The sequence below is a fragment of the Martes martes genome, assembly GCF_963455335.1.
Source record: "Martes martes genome assembly, chromosome: 15".
NCBI lineage: Eukaryota > Metazoa > Chordata > Mammalia > Carnivora > Mustelidae > Martes > Martes martes.
This window is the reverse complement of record NC_137903.1, coordinates 11808218-11830569: the sequence shown is the minus strand read 5'-3', so window position 1 is coordinate 11830569 and position 22352 is coordinate 11808218. Positions and strand designations below refer to the sequence as shown.

The following is a 22352-nucleotide window of genomic DNA, read 5'->3' as shown; positions in this document are numbered from 1 at the left end:
CAGTGCCAGGTGACGGATGCAGTACCTGTTCTCAGGAGTTTGTGGATTTCGAGGAGGAGACAGATGCAGGCACCTGGTGCCATACTACCGTCAGGTACCATCTGCGATGTGATGTGCTTTTAGAGGAAGGCCTGGTGCTCGGTCTGCGCTAATGGCAGCGGGGCCGACGTGAGGTGTCACCGCAGCCTGTGAGCGCCGCAAGGACCTTACACGCGAGGTCCTCTGCACATGCCGCTGACGTGGGCGGAGGGGTACTGTCAGCTGCCTCGCGCTCCGAGGCTGCGGCAGCGCTGCCGGGAGAGGCTCGGCGGGGAGAGTGGGGGAGGGGACGTAGCGGTACAGTTACGTGACCGAGCATCGTATGTCAGACGATGGCCCGAGCCGCGGGACTGGCGCTGGCGGGAACAAAGCCAGCCCGAGGTGCAGCGGCCTCGGCGCTCCCTGTGTAGACAGTGTTGTCCCCGCTGAGCACACACGGTTCCCCTTCAGGCTCTACTGCGAAAACGCGGGCGACCCCAAACGGCGCTCTTGCCAGACCGCATTAGCCGAAATTCTGGACGTCGTGGTTCGTTCTGTGGCTCCCATTCTTCCTCACTTGGCTGAAGAAGTATTCCAGCACGTCCCCTACGCCAAAGGTAAGGAGGCCTGATGAGTCCTCGAGAAAGACCCTGCACGAGGGCTGCCACCTCTGACTTCCCCTGCGTGCAAGGGGCACTTTCTCGCCTGCACTGAGCGCTTCGAGGCAACACACGTCTGGGCCCTTCCGTTGTGTCTGGTCTGCACTGGTTCGTAGCGCGGCAGGACGGATTTCAGAGCTGCCGGAGGCCACCCGGGAGCGCCGTCTGAAATGCAGCAGAGCTTGACTCTCCCGCAGAATCCGTGTTTCTTAAGTAACTCGTCAGTGTCTGATATGACTTAGGTTTTATTGAAACCAGGGATAGTGCCTTCTAGTGAATATTTTTATAATAGTCTTTTCCTTGGATTGTATTAAGCTTATAGAAAATGAGGAACTCTAGAAATTTTTAGAAAGAGGAGGAAAAGTCACCCATAATCTATCTTACTATCCAAAGACAGCTACCGTCAATATTGGGCTTTTTTTTCCCATTTTATTTTCTTCTAGGCATCCTTTTTTCCCTTGGGATCTTACTATAATACTTTATCCTTTGTTTACATTTCAAAATGTGCATATAAATGTTTGGTAAGCATTTAGAATGGCTCCATAATATTTACCATAAATACCAATTCTTACTTCCCATGAATAGCAAATAATGGTTAGCGCTTTCTATACAGTTTGCAATATATGTTTACTTTTATTTATTTTTATTTTTTTTTAAAGAACCCAAGAGTGTTTTTCGTACTGGCTGGATTAGAACAAGTTCTATCTGGAAGAAGCCTGGGTTAGAGGAAGCCATAGAGAGCACGTGTGCCATGAGAGACTCATTTCTTGGGAGCATCCCTGGTAAAAATGCAGCCGAGTACAAGGTTATCCTTGTGATCGAGCCTGGGCTGCTTTTTGAGATCATAGAGGTGAGTAGCAGTTTGTCTCTTTAGAAGTGATGTTAGTATCCTAGAGCTTCAGCTGAAATTTGGCTTTTAAAAATCTCTGCATAAGGAACATTTTTGTAGTTTAGAGATCCTGTAATCCTGATATTATCACGGAGTCTTTGTTTCCTCCTCCTCTGTGCTTCCCTTCCCTTCTCCTCTGAAGCATGTACTCTGTTGCTACATCCTTTCTGAGTTGGGACAGGGAAGGTGCAACAGAGTCATGTTTGAAATCCTCAGACTAATTAGGTAAGTGACAGAAACTGATGACATTGTTATTACAATACACAAAAATTGAGGATTTTGTGTTAAGTGTCTAGTTTTCTGAGAATTTTGTCTACCTGGACCAGGTTCAAAACAAATCTAAAGAAAAGATTTCCATCTTTTTCTCAGGAGATTTGAAGAAAATTCATTTGCTGCAGGAAATTATCATGCTATCTCAAAGCATTCATCCTGTTTTTATTTCCAAAAGCACCATCAGGACTTTTTTCTTGCAATTATTAGTGGTTCATTGGCCCCATTGGCTTATGGCTTAACATACTGACTCAAGATTCTTCTCTACTTCATTTTTAATTTATTTTTTTAATAACTTTTTTTAAAAGAATTTTTTGTCAGAGGGAGAGAGAGACAGCAGCAGGAGTGGCAGACAGAGGGAGAAGGAGGCTCCCTGCCAAGCTAGGAGCCCTATGTGGGGGGCCCTAGGAGCCCCAAGACCCTGGGATCATGACCTGAGCAGAGGGAGATGCTTAACGGACTGAGCCATCCAGGCGTCCTGATTTTTTTCTACTTTTAATGCTGGAGAAGAGAACTGACAATGAATATATTTTTTTAAAGTTTTATTGCTATCATAGTTTTCTAAAAATGACCATCTCATTTGGTTAGTAAGCTCAGGTTAAATTTTTCATAACATAATTAAGATTTGAGTCTCGCAGTCTGTAGAAGATTATTGATCAGACAGCAGATAATTTCAGTAAGATACTCACACTTTGAAATCTCTAAGTTGGGAAGCCCCTGGGTGGCTCACGCGGTTCAGCATTCAACTCTTGAATTCAGCTCAGGTCCCTTAGTCTCTGTGTCGCAGGACGGAGCCTGGCATCGAGCTCAGCACAGCAGGAGATTCTCTTTCTTCTCGCTCTGCCCCTCCCCTGTGCACACCCTCTAAATAATCTTTAAAAAAATGTGTAAGTTGGGAGGCTTGACTCCTTTATCGTATGAGCAAAGAAACTCCTTTATTTTATGAGCAAAGACCACTGAAACTGTGACCTAGCTAAGGCTACACAGCGTAGTACTGGGCTTTTCTTCTACATGTCATGTGTCTTTTCACTTCATTAATTCTGAGTAATGAGTTTAAAAAAAAATACAGCTTGTTTCGATCATTTATATTGGAAAGAATTCTTTGGGAATTTAAAAAATAATGTATTTTTCTTAGCAGTTACACTAAGTAGCTGTCAGATGGAGTACTGGATCTATGATTTACCAGTTATATGAATTTGTTAAAACCAGATTAATTTCTCCTGTTTTTTTCTTGAGTTTTTAAAAATTTTTATTTAAGAGAATGTGCAAGCAGAGGGAGAGGGGCTCAGGGGGAGAGAGAGAATCTCAAGCAGGCTCCACACTCAGCACGAAGCCCAATGCAGGAGTCGATCCCATGACCCCTGAGACCATGGCCTGAGCTAAAATCAAGAGTCAGCCACTTAACTGACTAAGCCCCTCAGGCACCCCTTGATTTAATACAGACATTCCTTAAAAGAAAAAAACCAACTCATTTTGAAGAGCAGAATTACAAGGAGAAGTGTGAAAATGCGTATCAGACATTCCACTGTATTGTACTTGAGAACAGCTCTGTGCTTTAGTCAGTTGGCACCACTGGTGTGTGTTGCTGGAGAAGGTCTGCTCAGATCATATCTTAACACGTCTGTAACGTGGGAAGCGGGACACAGGGAGAAAGCAGTCTGGGCTCGGAGGCCCACAGACCTGGGCTGGAAGTGCAGCTTCAGCACTTACTGCTTGAGAACCGTGAGTAGTTAACTCCTCAGAGCAGGTTTCCTCGTTTTGGAAAATGGGATGAGAAACACCATGATAATTAGAAATAACGGACATTTAGCATCTGGCATAGTGAAGTGCTTGGCATAGAGTATATTACAGAGCACATCCTATTGCCTGGACATTTTTAATTAAAACCTTTCATTCCTGGGGTGCCTGGATGGCTCAGTCGGTTAAGCAGCGGACTCTTGACATTGGCTCGGGTTGTGATCTCAGGATCATAGGATCGAGCCTCACATCAGGCTCCCACTCATCAGGAAATCTGCAGGAGTTTCTCTCTCCCTCTGCCCCTCCCCCCGCTCATGCACTCTAAAATAAAAAAAAAAGAACTTTTCATTCTAATTGATTTAATAGTATTAGCTTAGGAGATAATGGCACTAAAGGGTCACTCGGTGAACACAAGAATTTGCAGCATTAATTCTTCTAACCTCAGTTTGCGGTAAACATTCAGACAGTAACTTCAACATGCTTGTTCCCAGATGCTACAAGCGGAGGAGACTTCCAGCACGTCTCAACTGAATGAACTGATGATGGCTTCCCAGACGACTTTACTGTCTCAGGAGCCACGATCAACGATGACAGATGTAATTGAGTGCAAAGGGACATTCCTGATCAATTTAGAAGGTAAGGAAGAGGGGAGAGTAGCAGGCGAGGCCTGGGGAACAGAGTAGTGATCATGGGTCATCAGCTTTGCAGGGCATCAGGTGTGTTCTAAAGGTATGTTCTTAGAGTACATCTTTTCATGGAAACTGGCCAGGTTTCTAAACCAGCTCTCGGAAGTGTCCTACCTGATGATCTTGGGAACCCAGGGCTCGGGAGAGGAGCATGCTTTCCCTCCCTTCCTGTGAACATTGGTCATTGTAGGTGACGTTAGTCAACCTCACTCCTGTTGGCTTTTGCGTCCCTCTGCTTTGGTACTCAGGATCCTGGTCCTGCCTCACCTGCTCCTCCCCAGTGTGGACTCTGAAATTCCTTATTTGCACACCCTATTTTAAAAGATTTAGCTAATCTTCACAAAGGGTTAAGGAAGAAGTTTTATGGAACTCATTCCCACAGTGGGATCTCATGAGCAGGCGGTGGCAGGGATTCGGTGGGGGACTTTTGTCCGCCTGCTTCGTTCTCAGTGACGGCATGGAGGCATGGTCACGTGAGCAGAGAATGACACGTGGATCCTGTGGGATAGTGACGCTGCCTGTGTTCGTCATGGTTCTTAGGTGCCAGCAGGTGGCGGGAGGCTCATTTATGGGCATCAGTTTAAGTCTGAGGCCTGGAAGCACTGACCATGTAGTAAAGATTCTCACTTGCTTTTCAAAATGTTAATGTACTTTCTTTGTATAATGCTTAGAAAATAACTTTCTTCACTGTATATATTTAGGCTAACGTCAGAGTATTAATAGTGGAGAAATTTTTCTTTTTGTCTGAAACAAGAATTTTCTTTTTTTTTTTTTTTTAGGAGTGGGGGTGAAAGAGAGAGTGAGGTGAAGGGAGGGGGAGAGCTCGAGAATCCTAAGCAGGCTCCAGGGGATCCCAGACTCTGAGATCCTGACCGGAGCTGAAATCAAGAGTTGGGATGCTTCACCGACTGAGCCATCCAGGTGCCCCTAAACCAAGAAGGTTTAAGTGGGGACACTGCAGTTTTCACTCTAATTTGGCTCTTTTTAAAATTCTTGTTTAGGGGCGCCTGGGTTGCTTGGTGGGTTAAAGCCTCTGCCTTCGGCTCGGGTCATGATCCCAACGTCCTGGGATCAAGCCCTGCATCCTGCATCGGGCTCTCTGCTCAGCGGGGAGCCTGCTTCTTCCTCTCTCTCTGCCTGCTTCTCTGCCTACTTGTGATCTCTGTCAAATAAATAAAATCTTTAAAAAAATAATATTCTTGTGTAGCTGGAGAGGCAGTGTAATTTGTGAGAACTGTGCCGGCATGGAGAGCTAGAAGGCCTGCTCTGTGTGAGGAGACAAAGAACCCGTGACTTGGGGAACATCCGTTACCCGCTCACTCGGGGTCTCCGGTTCCCCAGCTGTCTTCAGGGGTCAGGGTGTGAGTCCGCTGTCACAGCTGCCTGTGGAACGTGGCAGATGAAGCCAGGGGAGGGAGAAAGCACTGAAAAAGGAATGCGGGCAAAACCACCCAGAGAAGAGATACACGTTGAACGGCCCGTCAGTCTGCCTGTATCTTTCTCTCACAGGCGGTGATATTCGGGAAGAGTCTTCCTATAAAGTAATTGTCACGCCCACTACCAAAGAAAAATGCCCTCGTTGTTGGAAGTACACAGCCGAGGCCCCGGACGCACTCTGCCCCCGATGCACGGAAGTCGTCCGTGGGAAGTAAGCGCGCCCCCTGCTGTCGACGCTCTCTGAGCAAGGACGCCCCAGGGCGCCGGCCCTGAGCTCAGAAGCCGGTTACCCCGCGGGGAGGAAGAAAGCTTAGATTGAAGCAACGAGCGGAAGAGGAAGTGGTGGAGGATAAGGGTCAAGTTCAGAATTACAAGTTTTTCCTGCAGCAGATAAAAATAATGTGTGTGTGTGTGTGTATACACACATACACATGTGGGAAAATACAGATATGCAGGCGGATCTCAATAGATCCGCAACAGATTTATTCAGAACAGAGACACTGGGTATGTTCGACTTTAAATGCGGCTGACCAGAAAATGTTTTATATTTTATAAAGCTTCTTGACTCCATATTTAAGTTCTGTAACGTCTAAAAATAAAGGCATCTGGAAATTTACTGATACCGGTGAAGTTGTAAAAATCAAGTCAAAAATGCAGTCCTGAAGGAGAATGGCAGAGGTGAGTTTCCCTTAGGAGACAGTGATGTCATTCTGCCTTACTAGTACAGCTGGGTTTCTTGTTTGCATTAGAAAGAAAATCGGGGGGCACCTGGGTGGCTCAGTGGGTTAAGCCTCTGCCTTCAGCTCAGGTCATGATCTCGGGGTCCTAGGATGGAGCCCTGTGTTGGGCTCTCTGCTCAGCGGGGAGCCTGCTCCTCCCCCCCATCTCTGCCTGCCTCTGCCTACTTGTGATCTCTGTCACATAAATAAATAATTAAAAAAAAAAAAAAGGATAAAGCAGAAAATATTTTAAAAAAAAATCACCGAACTTGTTACTCTCATACAAGAGGGAAAAGAAAATCTTAATACTGATATTTATGAATGTTGAAACAACATGAAAGCTGAAAATTTATTTCACTAATATACATAAGTTCACAACAATGGACACAAAATAGAAGTATGTACAGAATGTCACTACTTACAGTACATTACAATAGATAACAGCATTTTATAAACAATTCAGTATTGGATTAAACCCTTTCTAGGGACAGCTAATTCTATTCAGCAGAACTCTTAACTTTTAGAAGCCCAACAAATTCATTCCTGTCAGGGTGAGGGAAGGCTTTCACTGTTGCTTTAAAAAGATTTGTCTCTTATAAATGAACGAACCACAGCAACTCGTAAGTGAACATTATATTCCATGTAAACTTAATATCAAATCTGTTTTAAGTTGCAATTAACCACTTAAAGGAAAGCAATTTAAATGTAACAGTGCTTACTTTGATCTTAGATGAGGTTTTATAATTTATAACAAAGGGAAAACTCTCTCCACTTATTTTTTCTCTTTGCAAAAGTATGAAGCATTTAGAAGGTCGGTGCTATGTTCCTGTTCACCTACGTTTATCTGGCTCTTCTAGTTCTACATCTAAACATAACCTGTAATGTAGAAGTTATGATTATTTGATTATTTCTGTCTTCCTTCAGCATTATACAGTGGAATTTAACAAGGTACAGATGCCTGTTTAATGTTAACAAAGAAAGGTTTGGGGGGGGGTGGGAGTTCTCGCTAGGAAAACACTACTGTTAGTGGCTTCCCATCAGAAAGTGCAACATACCTTTGTTTCAGAAATCACCCATCCTACATACACTCTAATTCCTTTATCTGTGGCTCTTTGTTGTTACAGAATGTGTACCTAGGTATTTATTTTCTTTTCTTCTCTCAAATTTATTTTAAAAGCCCTTGATGAAATAATAGGATATTTAACTGGTTTTCTTAACCATATAGCCAGAATTCAATTTTAAAATTCTTTGAATGGTAAACTTTAGGATTACAAATGTAATTACAGATTTGTAATTCAGTGATCTGTTACGGTCCCATGAACCATATTTCAGCTTATTACTATTCTCTACAATCCCCAGATCTGTGTGTCCTACGAGAATAAGTTTAAGCAGCTTTATTGTCTAACGTGTTTATCAGGTACCCCCCCTTCCCCCAAAAGTGATAACAGAATCAAAGTGAGGATGTAAAGTTTCTTTGACCAGCCTCCAAAATTCATAACTACTTTCAGACTATTTAGAAAAATCACAGGAAGAATGAATTTTTTAGAATGCGTGTAACAGGTGACTAGATAAAGCTCGATAGGTTTACAAGGACTCACAGGACTGTGTCTGGACGGGCCAGCGGAGATCCCGGCAGAGGTGGAGAAGCTGGACGAGCTAAGGTCCTTTTCGGTGCTGCTACTGTACACGGCGTGAGCCTCGCTCAGACTTAGAGGCCCTCACCCAAATATCTAAGACATCTTCAAACTTTCATCTTTCAAGATTTTTAAACAGTAATTACTAAGTTTTAGACAGTTCAGTTCTTATTTGGGTGTGATCTTTTAGTTAAAAAGAATTTACACTGGGATATCCTCAAATGTGAGACTTTTTTCTTTATAACCTCAAGGGGCATACTCGTCAACTTTGTACAGTTACTAACGCTGGCTTCCTACACGTAAGTGAAACAACACACTTCCGTATCACAATGAGTTACTACGAATAACGATTGTGACCCGTGACAGAGATCAGTAATTGCACTCTATGGCTACATTCCAAGGATCTACCCTAATAAAGACTTAGTATTTGTAGAGCTCAAAGCACTTTTTACAGAGTTTTGGTTAACCTGGTTTTAATCAACAAATAGTTATTCAGCACTTGGACTGCTCGAGGCACTCTAGGGTACAAAATTAGTTGTATTTTATCCTCTCAACCCAGCTGTGAGGTAGGTTTGCAAAGCTGTAATATCACTAGGCCTTTTCTGTACTGTTCCCAAGAACAGATAATGTTACCATATCCCAGAAGCAGACCTTTCTAAACACTTGTAGGAAAAATAAATTGGACTTAAATTTTTTTTTAGCATCTTTGCCCTTTTTTTTAAAACATAAATTTTACAAGATAATACATTTTTACAATGACCTGATGTGGATACAACTTTGAATCTTGGCAAAAAGTAAATCTTAACTTGCATCGTAATTAATTTTGCTGTGTTGCTTGCGTCTCAGATTCTCGGTTTTGGCAAGGACAACAGGTTAAGGGTTCTAATGTTGTTCAGTGTCCCTTCTGATGAATATGAGGATCTCGAACCCATTCCTCCTCCAAAGCAAGGTCATTGTCCTCTGGTGGTGGCAGCATAACCTCGGGGAAAGAACCTGTCCTCGTGCAGAGCTCCGGGATTTAAGCATGCCAACAAAAGCCAGGGGGATGTTCCTCAAATTTTACTGATGGGGGACTATACATGAACACACTTAAATTTAATTACAATAACATTTTGAGTACGAAATATAGAATCTGATAATAAGAACATAATCTGTAAATTATAACCCATTTGAAATAGCAAAGTTTACCCATAAAGCTATTTAAGTGCTTAAATTAGAAATAAACAGTAAAACATCTGTGTTAGTAATATGGTATAGTTGATATTCAGTTATATTTTATCTTCTGTATTAGCCAAAGGAGTGGAATTTAGCCAGGACTGCACTTTTAAAAAGTAGTAGGTATTTGTATTTATTTTACAAAAGAAAAAAGACCTACTCCCTTCATAAAATTCCAGATCTTACTATGTAAAATTACATGCACGAATTCATGTTCTAGTCATACAATCTGGGACCATTTTCAGTAGGAAAGTGTCATAAAGAAGGAAGAGAGATGGCTTCTACCGCTTCAGTGAGGTGCAGGGCTAAACTGTACTGCCCGTGGTTTTCTGGTAAAAGCTCAATGACTTTATTTACTAGTTTAGCTGTCGTCGCAATTGGCACTCCTGTGTTTTGAAGATCCTGGGGGTTCTGCAAATGGGACACAAAAATAACCGATCAGTTGTACGCAACAGTAATTGTTACTCACTTTAGAGACGGCAGGATAGTCATTTCCCAGTAAGAATTCTTCAGAACGAACTGAAACTCCTAATTTGAATGTTCTCCTTACCTGTCATTAAATATGCCTGTAAGAAAGCACCCAGTGACCTGAGGATCTCGGGCTCTCGTACTTACCATGGCTCTCAGCCAAGTGCAGAGCGTGGGCGGCAGTCTGGCCAGGAGCTCCATTCCTTCTCTGGTCTGGGTGTGGAGGAGCGCGTGAGCCAGTCTCTGCCCCGTTAACACCAGCAGCTGCGAGGCAAGGACCTCCTTGTCCTGAACCTGGAGAATGGCCTGAGGACATGAGCATGGACAAGTGTATACAGAGTGAGAGCTGACACGTGTACTCAGTCTAGGAAAGGCTTTGCCAGTGAAGAGATTCTGGTTCGTTTTTGAGCTGTGGCCATGTGTACAACCAAAAAAAAAGTCCAAATCAAATTTAGCATTCGAAATTCAAAGTTCTGCTCACCACCCAATTTTTCTTATCCCCTAGTTTTTCGATTCAATAGGACTCTAAGAGTCATTTTCGGTTTCTGGAAAAGGGAATTAAATCACATCATGACTGCTTAAAACTTACTGGCTTCTGAATGCACGAATGACCGTTCGCTAGGAGACGTGGGACTTGGCTCCCGCCCACCTCCCGGCCTCCTCTCCGACTTCCTCGCTGCTCACTCCCTATTATGTATGGACCACACTCCGGCCCTCCAGCCCTGGACCTTGTACTTCTCATCATTTCAGCCTCAAGCACTGCTGCCCCAGTTTCCTGTGTGACCGGCTGCGTCTTCCCCTTGGGGACTCAGTTCCCCTGTCCCTCCGACCACCGTACTGTAGTAGCTCCCGTTTATTCACGGGACCCTGCTTCCCTTCACAGCGGCTGTCACTCGGTACGGAATTGAGCACGCCCGAGGCGCCTGGCTGGCTCCGTCAGTTGGGCGTCCGACTCTCCATTGCGGCTCAGGTCAAGATCTCAGGCTTGTGAGATCGAGCCCCGCATCCAGCTCTGTGCTGGGCACAGAGCCTTTTTAAGTTTCTCCCTCTCCCTCTGCCCTCCATCTACCTCCCCCTGCTTGCATGCTCAAATAAATAAATAAATAAATAAATAAATAAAAATTAAATTAAAAAAAATTCAGCAAGCTTTTCTGCTCCTACCAGCAGACCATCAATTCCATGAGGAGAAAATCCTGTCTGTTCTGGGTACCACGATGCCCCTTTGGATAGAATAGGCCTGGCACTGTAGGAGCTTATTAAACACAGACCAGAAACAGGAATTTGGTTACAGTTTTATATTTTAATATTCTGTTGCTTCTGTGCCTAGAAGTCCTAACAAAAGGAATAGCGAAAAGCTTTACTGGAGACTTCCCGGACTCTCTACTCCAACTGTAATTTTTGTGGCTTGAGCCCCCACCTCACACTCAGGGCGACATTACCTCTTCTCCCAAGTGGTCCACTCCGTAGTTGTAGAGCTCCCCCACGTAATGCCTTCGAACCACATCTTCACTAACTTGAAGGTGATGAGCCAAATCCACAGCTAGAACTGGCCAGTCTTGGTCTTTTCCAAAAGGAGTGGTCGGTGCCTCTTCTGAGGACTCTCGGTCCTTCATGACTGAGTGCTGGGCCTGGACGGCCGCGCTAACGACTTTCAATAAGAACTTGCCAATGGAAAAGGACAGCACCGTCACTATTCATCACTAAAAGATGTCTAAATCACAGTAATTGGCTTTCCTGTCAATGAGGGTGGCTTTTCCATTGAAATTAATTATCAAAAAGGAAAATACAGTTGAAAGGAAAATTAGCTTTCAAGAGTAAATGCCATCCTTTAAGGCCAGCTAAATTTTTGATTTACTGTTTTCTTCTGAGAGACAGAAATAAAATCCAATTAACTATGATTTACCTGTTGTCGCACAGAAATAAAATTTGGATCCATTTCCCCACTAGGTAATAACTGAATCGAAGTTAGGTCTTTGAAGAACGCATTTTTCCCCTAAAGAGAAAGAAAAGACCAAGAAAACAGGTAAGTATGGATTATTATTTATTTATTTGACAGAGAGAGAGAGAGAGAGAGAGATCACAAGTAGGCAGAGAGGCAGGCAGAGAGAGGGGGGAAGCAGGGCTCGATCCCAGGACCCTGGGATCATGACCTGAGCCGAAAACAGAGCCTTTAACCTACTGAGCCACCCAGGCAACCTGTAAGTATGGATTATTAAGGGCAGGACAAAAGAAGATTTAAAAAGTTCAGTCATCTAATCAGGAACTCATGGTGGATTCTTCTCCTTGAACAGTAACATCTTAGAATTTTATTCATTTAATTTTTTTTTAAGGTTTTATTTATTTATTTGACAGAGATCACAAGCAGGCAGAGAGGCAGGCAGAGAGAGAGGAGGAAGCAGGCTCCCGGCAGAGCAGAGAGCCCGATGCAGGGCTTGATCCCAGGACCCTGGGATCATGACTTGAGCCAAAGGCAGAGGCTTTAACCCACTGAGCCACCCAGGCGCCCCCATTTAACTTTTATAAACAGTGCTCCAGTATGTGGTGGGCACCCTTTGAGGCATGATCCCCTTCCTCCTGGTACACGTGCCCTGTGTCACCCCCTTCCCTTGAGAGGACAGAAGGACCGTAGCTCCTGCCCTGGGTTCTCCTGGGCACTGTCACAGGCCCTGAGGGAAGCCAGCTGCCGTGGTGGGACCTGTGTTTCAGGGAGGTGCGTGTGGCGAGAACAGCCTTGGCCGCAATCATGTAATCGTCCAAGTGGACCCCCCTGCCTCCCTGGTGTGGGCTGACATGGGACGGCAGCCCTGGCCGAAACGCGAACTGCAGACTCACGAGAGGCTCTGAGCCAAAGGCACCTGAGTAAGGCGGGACCCGAACTCCCGACCCACAAAATGTTTTCAGCCACTAAATTTTGAGGGAATTTGTTACACGGTCCTAGATAACTAAGACCCAGCACGTACTCCGCACCTGCCTGAGAACACTCGTTCAACTGTTTCAAGACCCTGTTTACGGGAACAGATGTGTATGTGAGGAGCCAAAGCAGAACCGCAGAAGTTCTTGCAAGGAAACGAGTAGAGAGCAAAGAGCCCCGGGCCCGGGCGGCTGGAGAGGCGCAGGCTCTCGTGCCAGGCCCAGCACTTCCCACCAGGCCGTCTGGGTTTACGGACGACCCCACTGTCCCGGGCTGCCGGGTGTTCCCCTGCAGTCACCCCGAGTACCTTCTAATGGGCTTTCTAGACCCAGCCGTCGTGGGCTCTAGGTCAGCGGGTGTGACCGCCAGTCAGGTGAAGCTTCTCACCCCTTAGCGACCGCAGACTGGACATCACTGACTGCAAGTTTTTCCACAGGGGGCATCTGGGGGGCTCAGTGGGTTAAGCATCTGCCTTCCGCTCAGGTCATGATCCCAGGGTCCTGGGCTCAAGCCCTGCGTCGGGCTCCCTGCTCAGCGGGGGTCTGCTTCCCCCCCACCCTCCGCCCCATCCTCTCTCCCCTGCTCTGTCTCAAATAAACAAAATCTTTAGAAAAAGAAAAAATCTCTGCACATACTCACCTACACAGTCTGTTACTCTGTAGCCTCCCCCCGGGGGTCTGTTACCAGAGGGTCTGCTGCACAGCGGGGCCTGGGGAGGGGGAGGTGTCCGCACACCCGTGACACCGTCTCGTGCTTACTACGCGGCACGCACCGCGGAGCCCCTCGCCGGCAGTGTCGCTTCCCCACACGGTGCCCGTGAGGTCGACCCCGGACGCGGCACTTGTGAACGAGCCCACGGAGGCTTGGGACGCTCCGGACCCGCACTGGCGAACGGCAGGGCAGGATCCTGACTTCCCAGCCGAACCGCACGGCCTGTCTGCGTGACAGTCACAGGCGGGCTCGGGCACCGCAGCACCGCACGGGTTGAGACGGACGGGACCGTCGCGCCTGTCCAATTCCAGATGTGCTCTCGTTTCACAAGCCCTTTCTGAGGGGAGGACTGAGCTAGGCCCTTCATTTTGGTTTTTCTTAAAAAAAAAAAAAAAAAAAAAAAAACTAGGGTCTAGCGATGGAGAGGAATGGACGGATGTGATTTAAGGAAGAATCGACAAGAATGACTTACAGTCCGGGTGGGGCTTGAAGGGAGGCGAGCTAGAGAAGTTCAAGGTTCCCCACCTGCGCCAGCACACAAGTGAGCGCCGACTCCGCTGGGGGTTTACGAGGAACAGCGGGTTAGGTCAAGGGCAGGGGCCTGGGGGAGGAGATGTGTTACACAGGAGGCGTCCGAAGTCACACAGCCCATCCGAAGAGAGCCAGTCGATAGAAATACACACTTCAGGGTGCCTGAGTGGCTCGGTCGGTTAAGCGTCTGACTCTTGGTTTTGGCTCAGGTCCTGATCTCAGGGTCGTGAGATCGAGCCCTGCGTCAGGTTCTGTGGTCAGAGCAGGGTCTGCCTGAACATTCTCTCACGTCTCCCTCTGCCCTTCCTGCTCATGCTCATGCTCGCTCTCCTCTCTCTCAAGTAAATAAATCTTTAAAAAAAAGAAAAAAGAAATACACGCTTCAAATTCAGGTGACAGGTCGGGCCCGGAGACACCCACGAGGGAGAAAATGGGTCTGTCCGAGAATGTGCAGAACGAGAAGGGCAGACAGCTGACAGGGCAAGACTCCAGACCTGGAAGAGTCAAGGCCAGCCCCAATTACAGGCGTCCTGTGGAGAGCAGCGAGCAGGGAGCCCCCAGCGAGTAACCCCATACACGTCCCCGAAGACAGTCCTGCCTATCGCCCTGCCCGCGCCTGCTAAGCCCTCGGCTCCCAGCCGGCTCTCAAGGCCTCCGAGGTCCTCACCTTACTATCGAAGAGTGACAGTGGCTTCACGGTCTTCAGAGAAAACCTCATGACGGCGTAGAGGACGGAGCAGAGGACGGAGTGGTGCTCCACCAGCGGGTAGTGGACGTGCTTCTGCTCCAGCGCCAGCTCCACGATGGAGATCGGTCCCTCGACCGTGAGCCACGCGTCCTCCGTATCCAGGACAGGCGCCTGCATCTCGTCCCGGCTGACGTCGGCCTGCGCGTTTGGAGAACAGAGAACCGCGGGCAGAATCGGAGAAATAAGAGCTTGCAAATAAGTATCTTAACGCGCTTACAAGGAGGAAAGTGCAAACCCCTTTCCTCCCCAGCCCCTGAAATTACAACAAAAAAATCAAATCTAATTCTTTGTAAGAAACCACGATTTGGGGGACTTAAGTCAAAACTTAGAAATGAAGAAAGGAAAAAAAAACCTCTTCCAAGAGTCTTTTAAAAATTTTTATTTTTTTTATTTTAAAAAATTTCTTATTTTTTTATTTTTTTAATTATTTTTATTTATTTATATTTATTTTACTTTTATTTATTTTTTATTTATTTTTTAATTTTTATTAACATATATTATTTGCCCCAGGAGCACAGGTCTGTGAATCGTCAGGCTTACACATTTCACAGCATCTAGAGTCCTTTTTTAAGTTCAGCGATTTTAAAAACATTTGCTATCTCAGAGAGAGAGAGTTCAGAAGGAAAATACACCTCTTTTACCTCCATTAAAGTCTGAAGAAGATCCAAGCAGGAGCCAAGGAAGGAGGTCATCGCTGTGTCACTCATCCCCACATCCTGTTGGTAAAAAGGAACACGATTAGCACCTGCAGCAGAACTGCCACGGTTACCACCAGAAAAATCACAAACACAGCACAGCACACCTGCGCAGAGGACTCTCAACGCTGGACATACAAGAATTTGAAAGTCAAGGCATTGGCACATTTTAATTTCTTTCTTGAGATTCACTGTATTTTAAAATCAGGCTTTCAAAAAGACAGTACCCCCAGACTTTCCACAAGCCGGTGTTGCCCGTGTGCTGTGAAGACGCGGCGCCATCGGTTGCCACTGGTCATGGCGCCGCTGCCCGCGGACCAGCTCGCTAAGGCACCGGACAGCCAGGCGGTCAGGGTACGTGTTGAGACGCCACACGGCAGCCAAGCTAAGAAGAAGCCCTCAGAAAACAGCCTGCTCTGGCTGCAGAGCGTCCTTCAGGGACGGAACTGAACCTTCCGAACAAAGCCGGCATCCCCAAGCCCGGGAACTAAATACCACACTCGGGCTGCGGGCGACAGGTCGCTCCCGTCGGCCCTGCGTTCACCAGCTTTTTGAAACCAACAACCAATAAACCCCTCACATCCTCAGTAATTCATCCTTGCATCATTTGCAGTGTGTGTGTGTGTGTGTGTGTACAACACACATAACAGTCCCAGCCACTCTCAGGAGCACAGCAGAACTCTCCCCCGCTGGGGTTGTCAGGACCATGGGCCGAGCACGGCTGGATTCGCGTGTCCCGGGATGGCCCAAGGTGTCTGTAGTAAGAGTATTTCAAAGTTCTGAGCCGAAGTCAGCGCTCCTCGTCACCGGCCTCAAACAGAAGCCCAGCAGCCGTGGGCTGGATCCGTACTGAAGACCGTTTGGGCGACGGTTATTACAGAAAGTAGCTAAAATTCCCTCAAGAATCTGCTGGGACCCTGGGTGTTGCTGTTAATAAATTTCTAGTTGGAAGGTATCTGACAACCTGGAGAGGTAAATTAAAAGTGGCCACAACTCATGACCAGTTTCCTTAACATCGTAGTGTCTTCCCACGTTTCTCATCTCCTGAGAGGCCGTCAGAACGGGAAGAGACCAAGTCCAGCCCTGCGGCGAACACGGTGCTGCGTAGGGCGCAGGACGGACAGCTCGGCATCTAGTGAACGGAGAGTCACTTACCCTTCGACATAGCCTGTCCTTTGGTGATTTTCCGACCTAAGAACGGGACACAAAATACTATATTCATTTAACAATTTAAATAAGAAGGCATTACTATGGTATAAGAAGTAAATGTAAGAAAATTTTAAAAGCTCAGCTATAAATAAATGTTGGTTCTACTCATTTGTAACAGAATGCAGTTAACTTTGTGGTGGAACTTAAAAATGTATTATGAAAAATACATCCCTGGGCTCACAAATAATCCTTTTCAAAAATAAATATTTTTCAATTATTATCACCATCTTAAACCTGTATTATTTTAGTTTTATTCAGATACTTGGATTAATAATGAAATAGCCACCACAGTGTGAATATTTTTGTGAATAAAGATTTTGAGAAAAACAAAAATGAATAAATATTTTTGAATTAAATAAAAAAAAACCCTCTAAAAAAACCAGATTTTTATTAAGGCAAATAACTGTTGCCTTAAAACCCAGAACCAAACTCAAGGTTATGAATAAAGAGCAGCTTGTTGATAAAGATACACAATCATTTTAAATGGTCAAAAAGAAGGAAAAACGATGCAGTGCAGACAGAAGTTCTAGTCCTAGCTCAGAAAACCGGTTGATTTTCTCAAATCAGCAATTACTTGATGAACTCTACTGCACACTTATTAACTAACAGGAGATGAAGTTCAGCTCTTCGGGAACGTGACTTGACCAGAATTCCCAGGAGGCAGCACACGGATCAGGGCAGACGGGACTCCAACACCAACGACTCTGCCTCGTTGCCTCTCACTGAGATCTCTGCGCCGGCCCTCAAACCACCACGCTCGACCCCTCCCAATCCCACATGTTTCACCATTGCCAGAATCATCTTTTGAAACACAAATCTGGACATATCATTCCTCTGCTTCAAATTGCCCCGGAGTCTTCAAGATAAAGTAACAGCTGCCACCTTCTGCCCCCTCCCCCTAGGGGCCAGACCCTATGCCAGGCAGTTTACACAGAGGGTCAGAAAATCCCAAACCCACAGCCCTCGAGGGAAAGACTTCATGCCTGGTTCCCACTCCTTCCCCCGGCGCATGCTTCCAGCGCCCGAAACTCCTCCCAGCTCTGAGCCAAACAAGGATTCTGCTGGAATACGCTTCCGTCTCACCCCTGCTCCCTGCTCACTCCTCCCCCACAACTCAGCCCAGAAACCTTCCCTTGGCCTGGTTATTTCCTTCCTCTTCTCAGTCCCCAAAGCACCCTGATCACCTTTGAGACTGGGAGTCCCTGGAGGGTGGGGGCCGGGACTTTGAAATCTGTAAGCACAGCACTTAGCACAGTCCTCGGCACACAAGAGATACTTGTAGTTAAGTATTTCTCGAATGAATCATCAAAACTCTCCGCCTCCTAGTTCAGGACTGTTTAAATTCAAGTCCAAGTTGTGAGACTCCCGCCTGGCCGTCGATGTGAGAACACTACAAAACCCCCCAGTGACAGACACGTGAAAGGAGGCTTCGCGCTACTGCTCTCCCGGAAGGCAGCAGCCAGAGGTGGAGGGGAACGGAGCAGTACCAGAAAGGCCAAAGGGAACGAACGAGTTGGAAAACAAACACTCAAGTGGGCCAGGAAGGTGAGCGCACGGGGAACATCAGGTTGAACTAGAAAACTGTTACCAGGAACGGCCAAGAAAGCATTTGTAGTGGCGCTGTGGCCCCAAGTGGGTCTGAATGTCACGCTCGCGGCTGAATGTCCACGTACATCTGGAAGAACGTGCTGTCCTTGCGTGCTGTCCCTCTCCTGACATCCACTCACCTGATGCCAGGCGAAGCTACACTCTTGCCGGGCCTGGGGACACACAGCTCAGGGCCCGGGTGCCCAGCTGGGGGGCGGCGGCTCGTCTCTGCCCGCTGAGTCCTGTCCCCCGAGCCGAGGACTGTTTGTTCCTAAAGCTACTTCGGCTGGTTGTAATAGGTAGTCATGTATTTCTGTCACGTAATTAAGTAACTGATAAAATGTGAGTGAGAAAAAAAAAGGGTGGATATACGAATACCAGGTTGAGTGCTTTAAAAAGCGGTGCGGAGTAGCCGACTCCCAGCTCTACTGGAAAAGCAGCAGAGGGAGCGACTACAAAGAAGAGGGCATAAATGTTAAAATCTGAATATTTTGCACTCAGACTGCATCACCGCTTTATAAAGAAAAGGGATTTAGAAATCCCACGCAAGGCAACAGGGCTGGAATTTTCTGTAGGAAATCCAAAGCAGGGCGGCAGTGGACCCCATACAAAGAAAATACCTTGTCCTACACCCAAAGATTGATGAGTTAACTGTACATTTTAGTTTAAAACAAGGTGCAAATCCTTTCCTTAATCAAGCACAAGTCTCACTCTCTTTGGTTAAGAGGCTTTTAAAGGAAAGTACTCTCGAGGATCTGGGAGGTTCTTTTCCAGGTCCTCAAAATGCCAGTACTGGGCATTACAGTTAACGGAGCATTAGTAAAATGTAATCTCAAATAAAAAATAGTTGAACAAGGCCCACTGTAAATAAACTTTCTAATATCAACCAATTAAGGAAAGAAAATAAACAAGTATATGAAATTTAAAATTACCTTACCTTATCCATCAAGTACGTAGCAGCAGAAAACCTTTTCACCAAGAACGTATTCCACATCATGAGAGCAATGCCTAGAGAACGGGTAAAGTGTTAAGTAGAAGGTTTATCTGTTTTCTCTTTTATCATGCTTAACAAATTACTGTCTTCCTTAAGCTTATAAAGCTATATGGGCTATTTATTTAGATATCGTTTGACATCTCACATTACAATATTTGTAAAATTAAGAAAAACCTTTATCCTCAATGATAATCAGAACTGAGCTGTGTAAGAGGGTATCCAAATGGCCACTAAGCGTAAGAAAAGATCCATATCATTAGTTATGAGAGAGATACACGTTAAAATCACAGATATCATTATACAACCAACACAAGGGCTAATTTTTTTTTTTTTTTTAATGACCGAACCAAGTGTTGGGGAAGATAAGGAAGCCACTGGAACGCTCATAGATTGCTGGGAGCACATCAGAAAGTGGCAAAACTGCTTGGAAAACTGGCCATTTCTGCTAAAGCTAATTGTGTGTCTACCCTATAACCCAGCAATGCCACCGCATAAAGGAACACAAAGATGTGTATCAGAGTGTCGAGAATAGCTTTATTCGAAACAGCCAAGCCAGAGAAACAGCCCAATGTCCAAAAGTCATTTTTTTCACACGTAACCACCAAATAAAGTGACATATGAGGAAGTATTAAAAAAATAAAACACAAAAGCAACCACACAAGAAATCTGGGCTATATACTTCCATAGTCAATAAACCATGGCATCGAAATTTCTGAAACTGTTGTCAATGAGGCTCAGCGTGCCATCTCCCCTGCGGTCACTATCCGCAGGCGGCTGTGTCCGTAACTGGGGCTGAGGGCCTCGGGGGCTGCGGAGAAGCCAGGAGACCCACCGGACAAACAGGTAAGTTCTTAAATACAAGCCTGAAGTTAGTAGTGACTTAATTTTATCAACTAAGGGTAGAATTCTCTAGAGACCCTATTTTCCAAATGAGTCACTTTCCATCTTCTTTCTTCCTCCCAGGAAGAAGGTAAGATGTAAGAGATGAAAAAATTTTTCAAGTTTTCTTCCCATAAAATGAGACATTTTAGAATTTCTCCAATTGGATGTCATACCACCTGCGAGGAGGTGGTACGGTGAGGAATAAGGAGTTTCCCTAAAATTCGTCACAGGGACACCAAGTTGATGCCTCCCTCTTACGTGGCTCAACACCTAGTTTCACTGCTTAGTAAAATAACTAGCCTCGTGCCGAGCCCTCCATTACTTCTTCCAGGGAAACCCACTTATTTTGTGGAACCAGCAGCCTGTTTACAATTTTTCCACCACAATTTGTGACATTTTGTCAAGGAGACATCGGCAGTCCCCATGTTACAGCAGCCAATGGAGAACAGTCACATGTAGTAAAAGAAGCACAAGGGGGGCGCCTGGGTGGCTCAGTCAGTTAAGCGCCTGCCTTCGGCTCAGGTCATGATCCCACAGTCCTGGGATCAAGCCCTGCATCTGGCTCCCTGCTCAGCGGGAAGCCTGCTTCTCCTTCTCCCACTCCCAGTTTATATTCCCTCCCTCGTTATCTGTCAAATAAATAAATAACATCTTAAAGAAAAAAAAAAGAAACAAAAGGCAATTTGTACCATATGATAGCTTTAGGCTCTTGGCTACCTAACTTTTTCATCAGCAACTTCGGTCCTTTCTGAGAAGCCCATCCCTCTTTCCTTATCTACCTGTGATCTAAAAAGAAAATCAGTGTTTTATGTCTCATATTCTCCTTACTTCTCCCCCGTCACCCCCTCCCAAACAGCATTCTTCCAAGGAGTTCAAAGACCAGGACTTCACCCATCATGATACACATACACAGTCATGTGTTAGGAGGCAGAGCCATCAAATGAAAAACGAACAGAATGTGAACTTAAAGATCCCTGCCTCTTTTGAATCCACCAGTTACGTTTTTAATGCTTATTTACTTACCATTCTGAACATGCGCATTAAGAATGTGCTTCAAGTGTTCTATTGACCTAACAAAAAAACGTGCTTCCTTACATACAGGGAGGAAAAAAGAGAGAGAGAAAAAAAGAGAGGTATCATTTAACAGATGTTTCAAACACAAATGGTAACTTCTTACATAAATTTCTACATAAAGCTACCCAAGAACGTGGTGATAAGAACACAGATGTATTAGGTAAAAGAAAATTTTTCATAGGACAGTGTCAATGGTCTCTCTTAAATTCACGTTACCTACATGATGATTGACACCAGGTCACATATGCTGACATCTGGAATCAATATTCACTATGGCGTGGACATGACAGCAGTATTTTCTCTAATAAATATTTGAATTTCACACAGAGGTGGGTTTACTTCTTTGCAAATATCATTCATTCATTATTCAACAATTATTTATTGAGGCACTACTATGCACCAGGCTGTCTGAGGCGCCAGAGACACTGTAATGAACAGAGACCCAAAGCCTTGCCCTCACTGAGGTTACATTCTAGCAAGCAAGCTAAATATGGTAAGTAAATTACAGTTGGTTAGTGATAACATGCTAACGAGGAAAACTAAAGCAGTGAAAGGAAACATGTCTGAAATTCAACTCCTTCTAGTCAAGGTCTGACATATTAACACTCATATGCAGCATGTAAAACTGAGGACATTATCCAGATCTTTGCTAAATAATTTTATAGCTACAAACACTAAACATATCACCTTTGATAACACATACTAGTGTTAGTGATTTCCCACAAATAATTTCAGTTGTTTTGATCCTGATGAAGCTTGTGTATAAGATGGCGGAACTGGGGTAGGGGTTGAATGGGGCAAGGAGAATTATTTAACAAGAAAAAAAAAAAGAAAAATGGTCACTTATTTGAAATGTAAACAATTTAAATAGACCATGATAGCACTAGTCAAGATGTCAGGCACTACGCATGTATTTTCTCTAGAAACTGCAACACCCCTTCAAAATAGCTATAGTCCTCATTTACTTTTAGTAGAAAAATCAAGAACAAAGGGTTGAGAAATGTTCCCAGAGGTCATGCTGCTGGTGAGTAGGGGCAATGGGGCTCGACCTCAGCTGTGTCCCACGCCACCTTCAGCTTATAATGAATGATGTAAAACAGAATTTTCTCCTTATGTATCACGGTTAGAGCTGAATCTAGAATTAATCTATTCAGATTTTACAAACTAGTATGTCCTCATTATAGTTCTAACATTCCTTTTTCCTGTAGGAAAAATCTTCCATTGAAGGAGAGAGCCCAAACACAATGGCCACTCAGAGCGCAGAGCAGGCCACCGAAG

General features: G+C 45.3%; 2 protein-coding genes across 2 annotated transcripts in view; one reads left to right on the top strand and one right to left on the bottom strand.

Moving 5' to 3' along the window:
• The window catches only part of IARS2 (isoleucyl-tRNA synthetase 2, mitochondrial), a 59584-nt gene extending 53266 nt beyond the window's left edge, over positions 1-6318 (top strand). The window contains exons 20-23 of the mRNA XM_080824366.1: positions 490-635; positions 1337-1527; positions 4065-4209; positions 5769-6318. Coding sequence (XP_080680492.1) covers positions 490-635; positions 1337-1527; positions 4065-4209; positions 5769-5911 — 625 coding nt within the window. The 3' untranslated portion in view covers positions 5912-6318. The remainder of the gene's footprint in view (positions 1-489; positions 636-1336; positions 1528-4064; positions 4210-5768) is intronic.
• A 432-nt stretch (positions 6319-6750) lies between these two features.
• Positions 6751-22352, bottom strand: part of RAB3GAP2 (RAB3 GTPase activating non-catalytic protein subunit 2) — a 94993-nt gene continuing 79391 nt past the window's right edge. Inside the window, exons 27-35 of the mRNA XM_080824022.1 lie at positions 21024-21090; positions 19062-19132; positions 16484-16519; positions 15275-15349; positions 14553-14771; positions 11636-11725; positions 11172-11393; positions 9880-10038; positions 6751-9675 (exon numbers count right to left, since the gene is read on the bottom strand). Of these exons, the coding sequence (XP_080680148.1) occupies positions 9520-9675; positions 9880-10038; positions 11172-11393; positions 11636-11725; positions 14553-14771; positions 15275-15349; positions 16484-16519; positions 19062-19132; positions 21024-21090 (1095 nt within the window). The 3' untranslated portion in view covers positions 6751-9519. The remainder of the gene's footprint in view (positions 9676-9879; positions 10039-11171; positions 11394-11635; positions 11726-14552; positions 14772-15274; positions 15350-16483; positions 16520-19061; positions 19133-21023; positions 21091-22352) is intronic.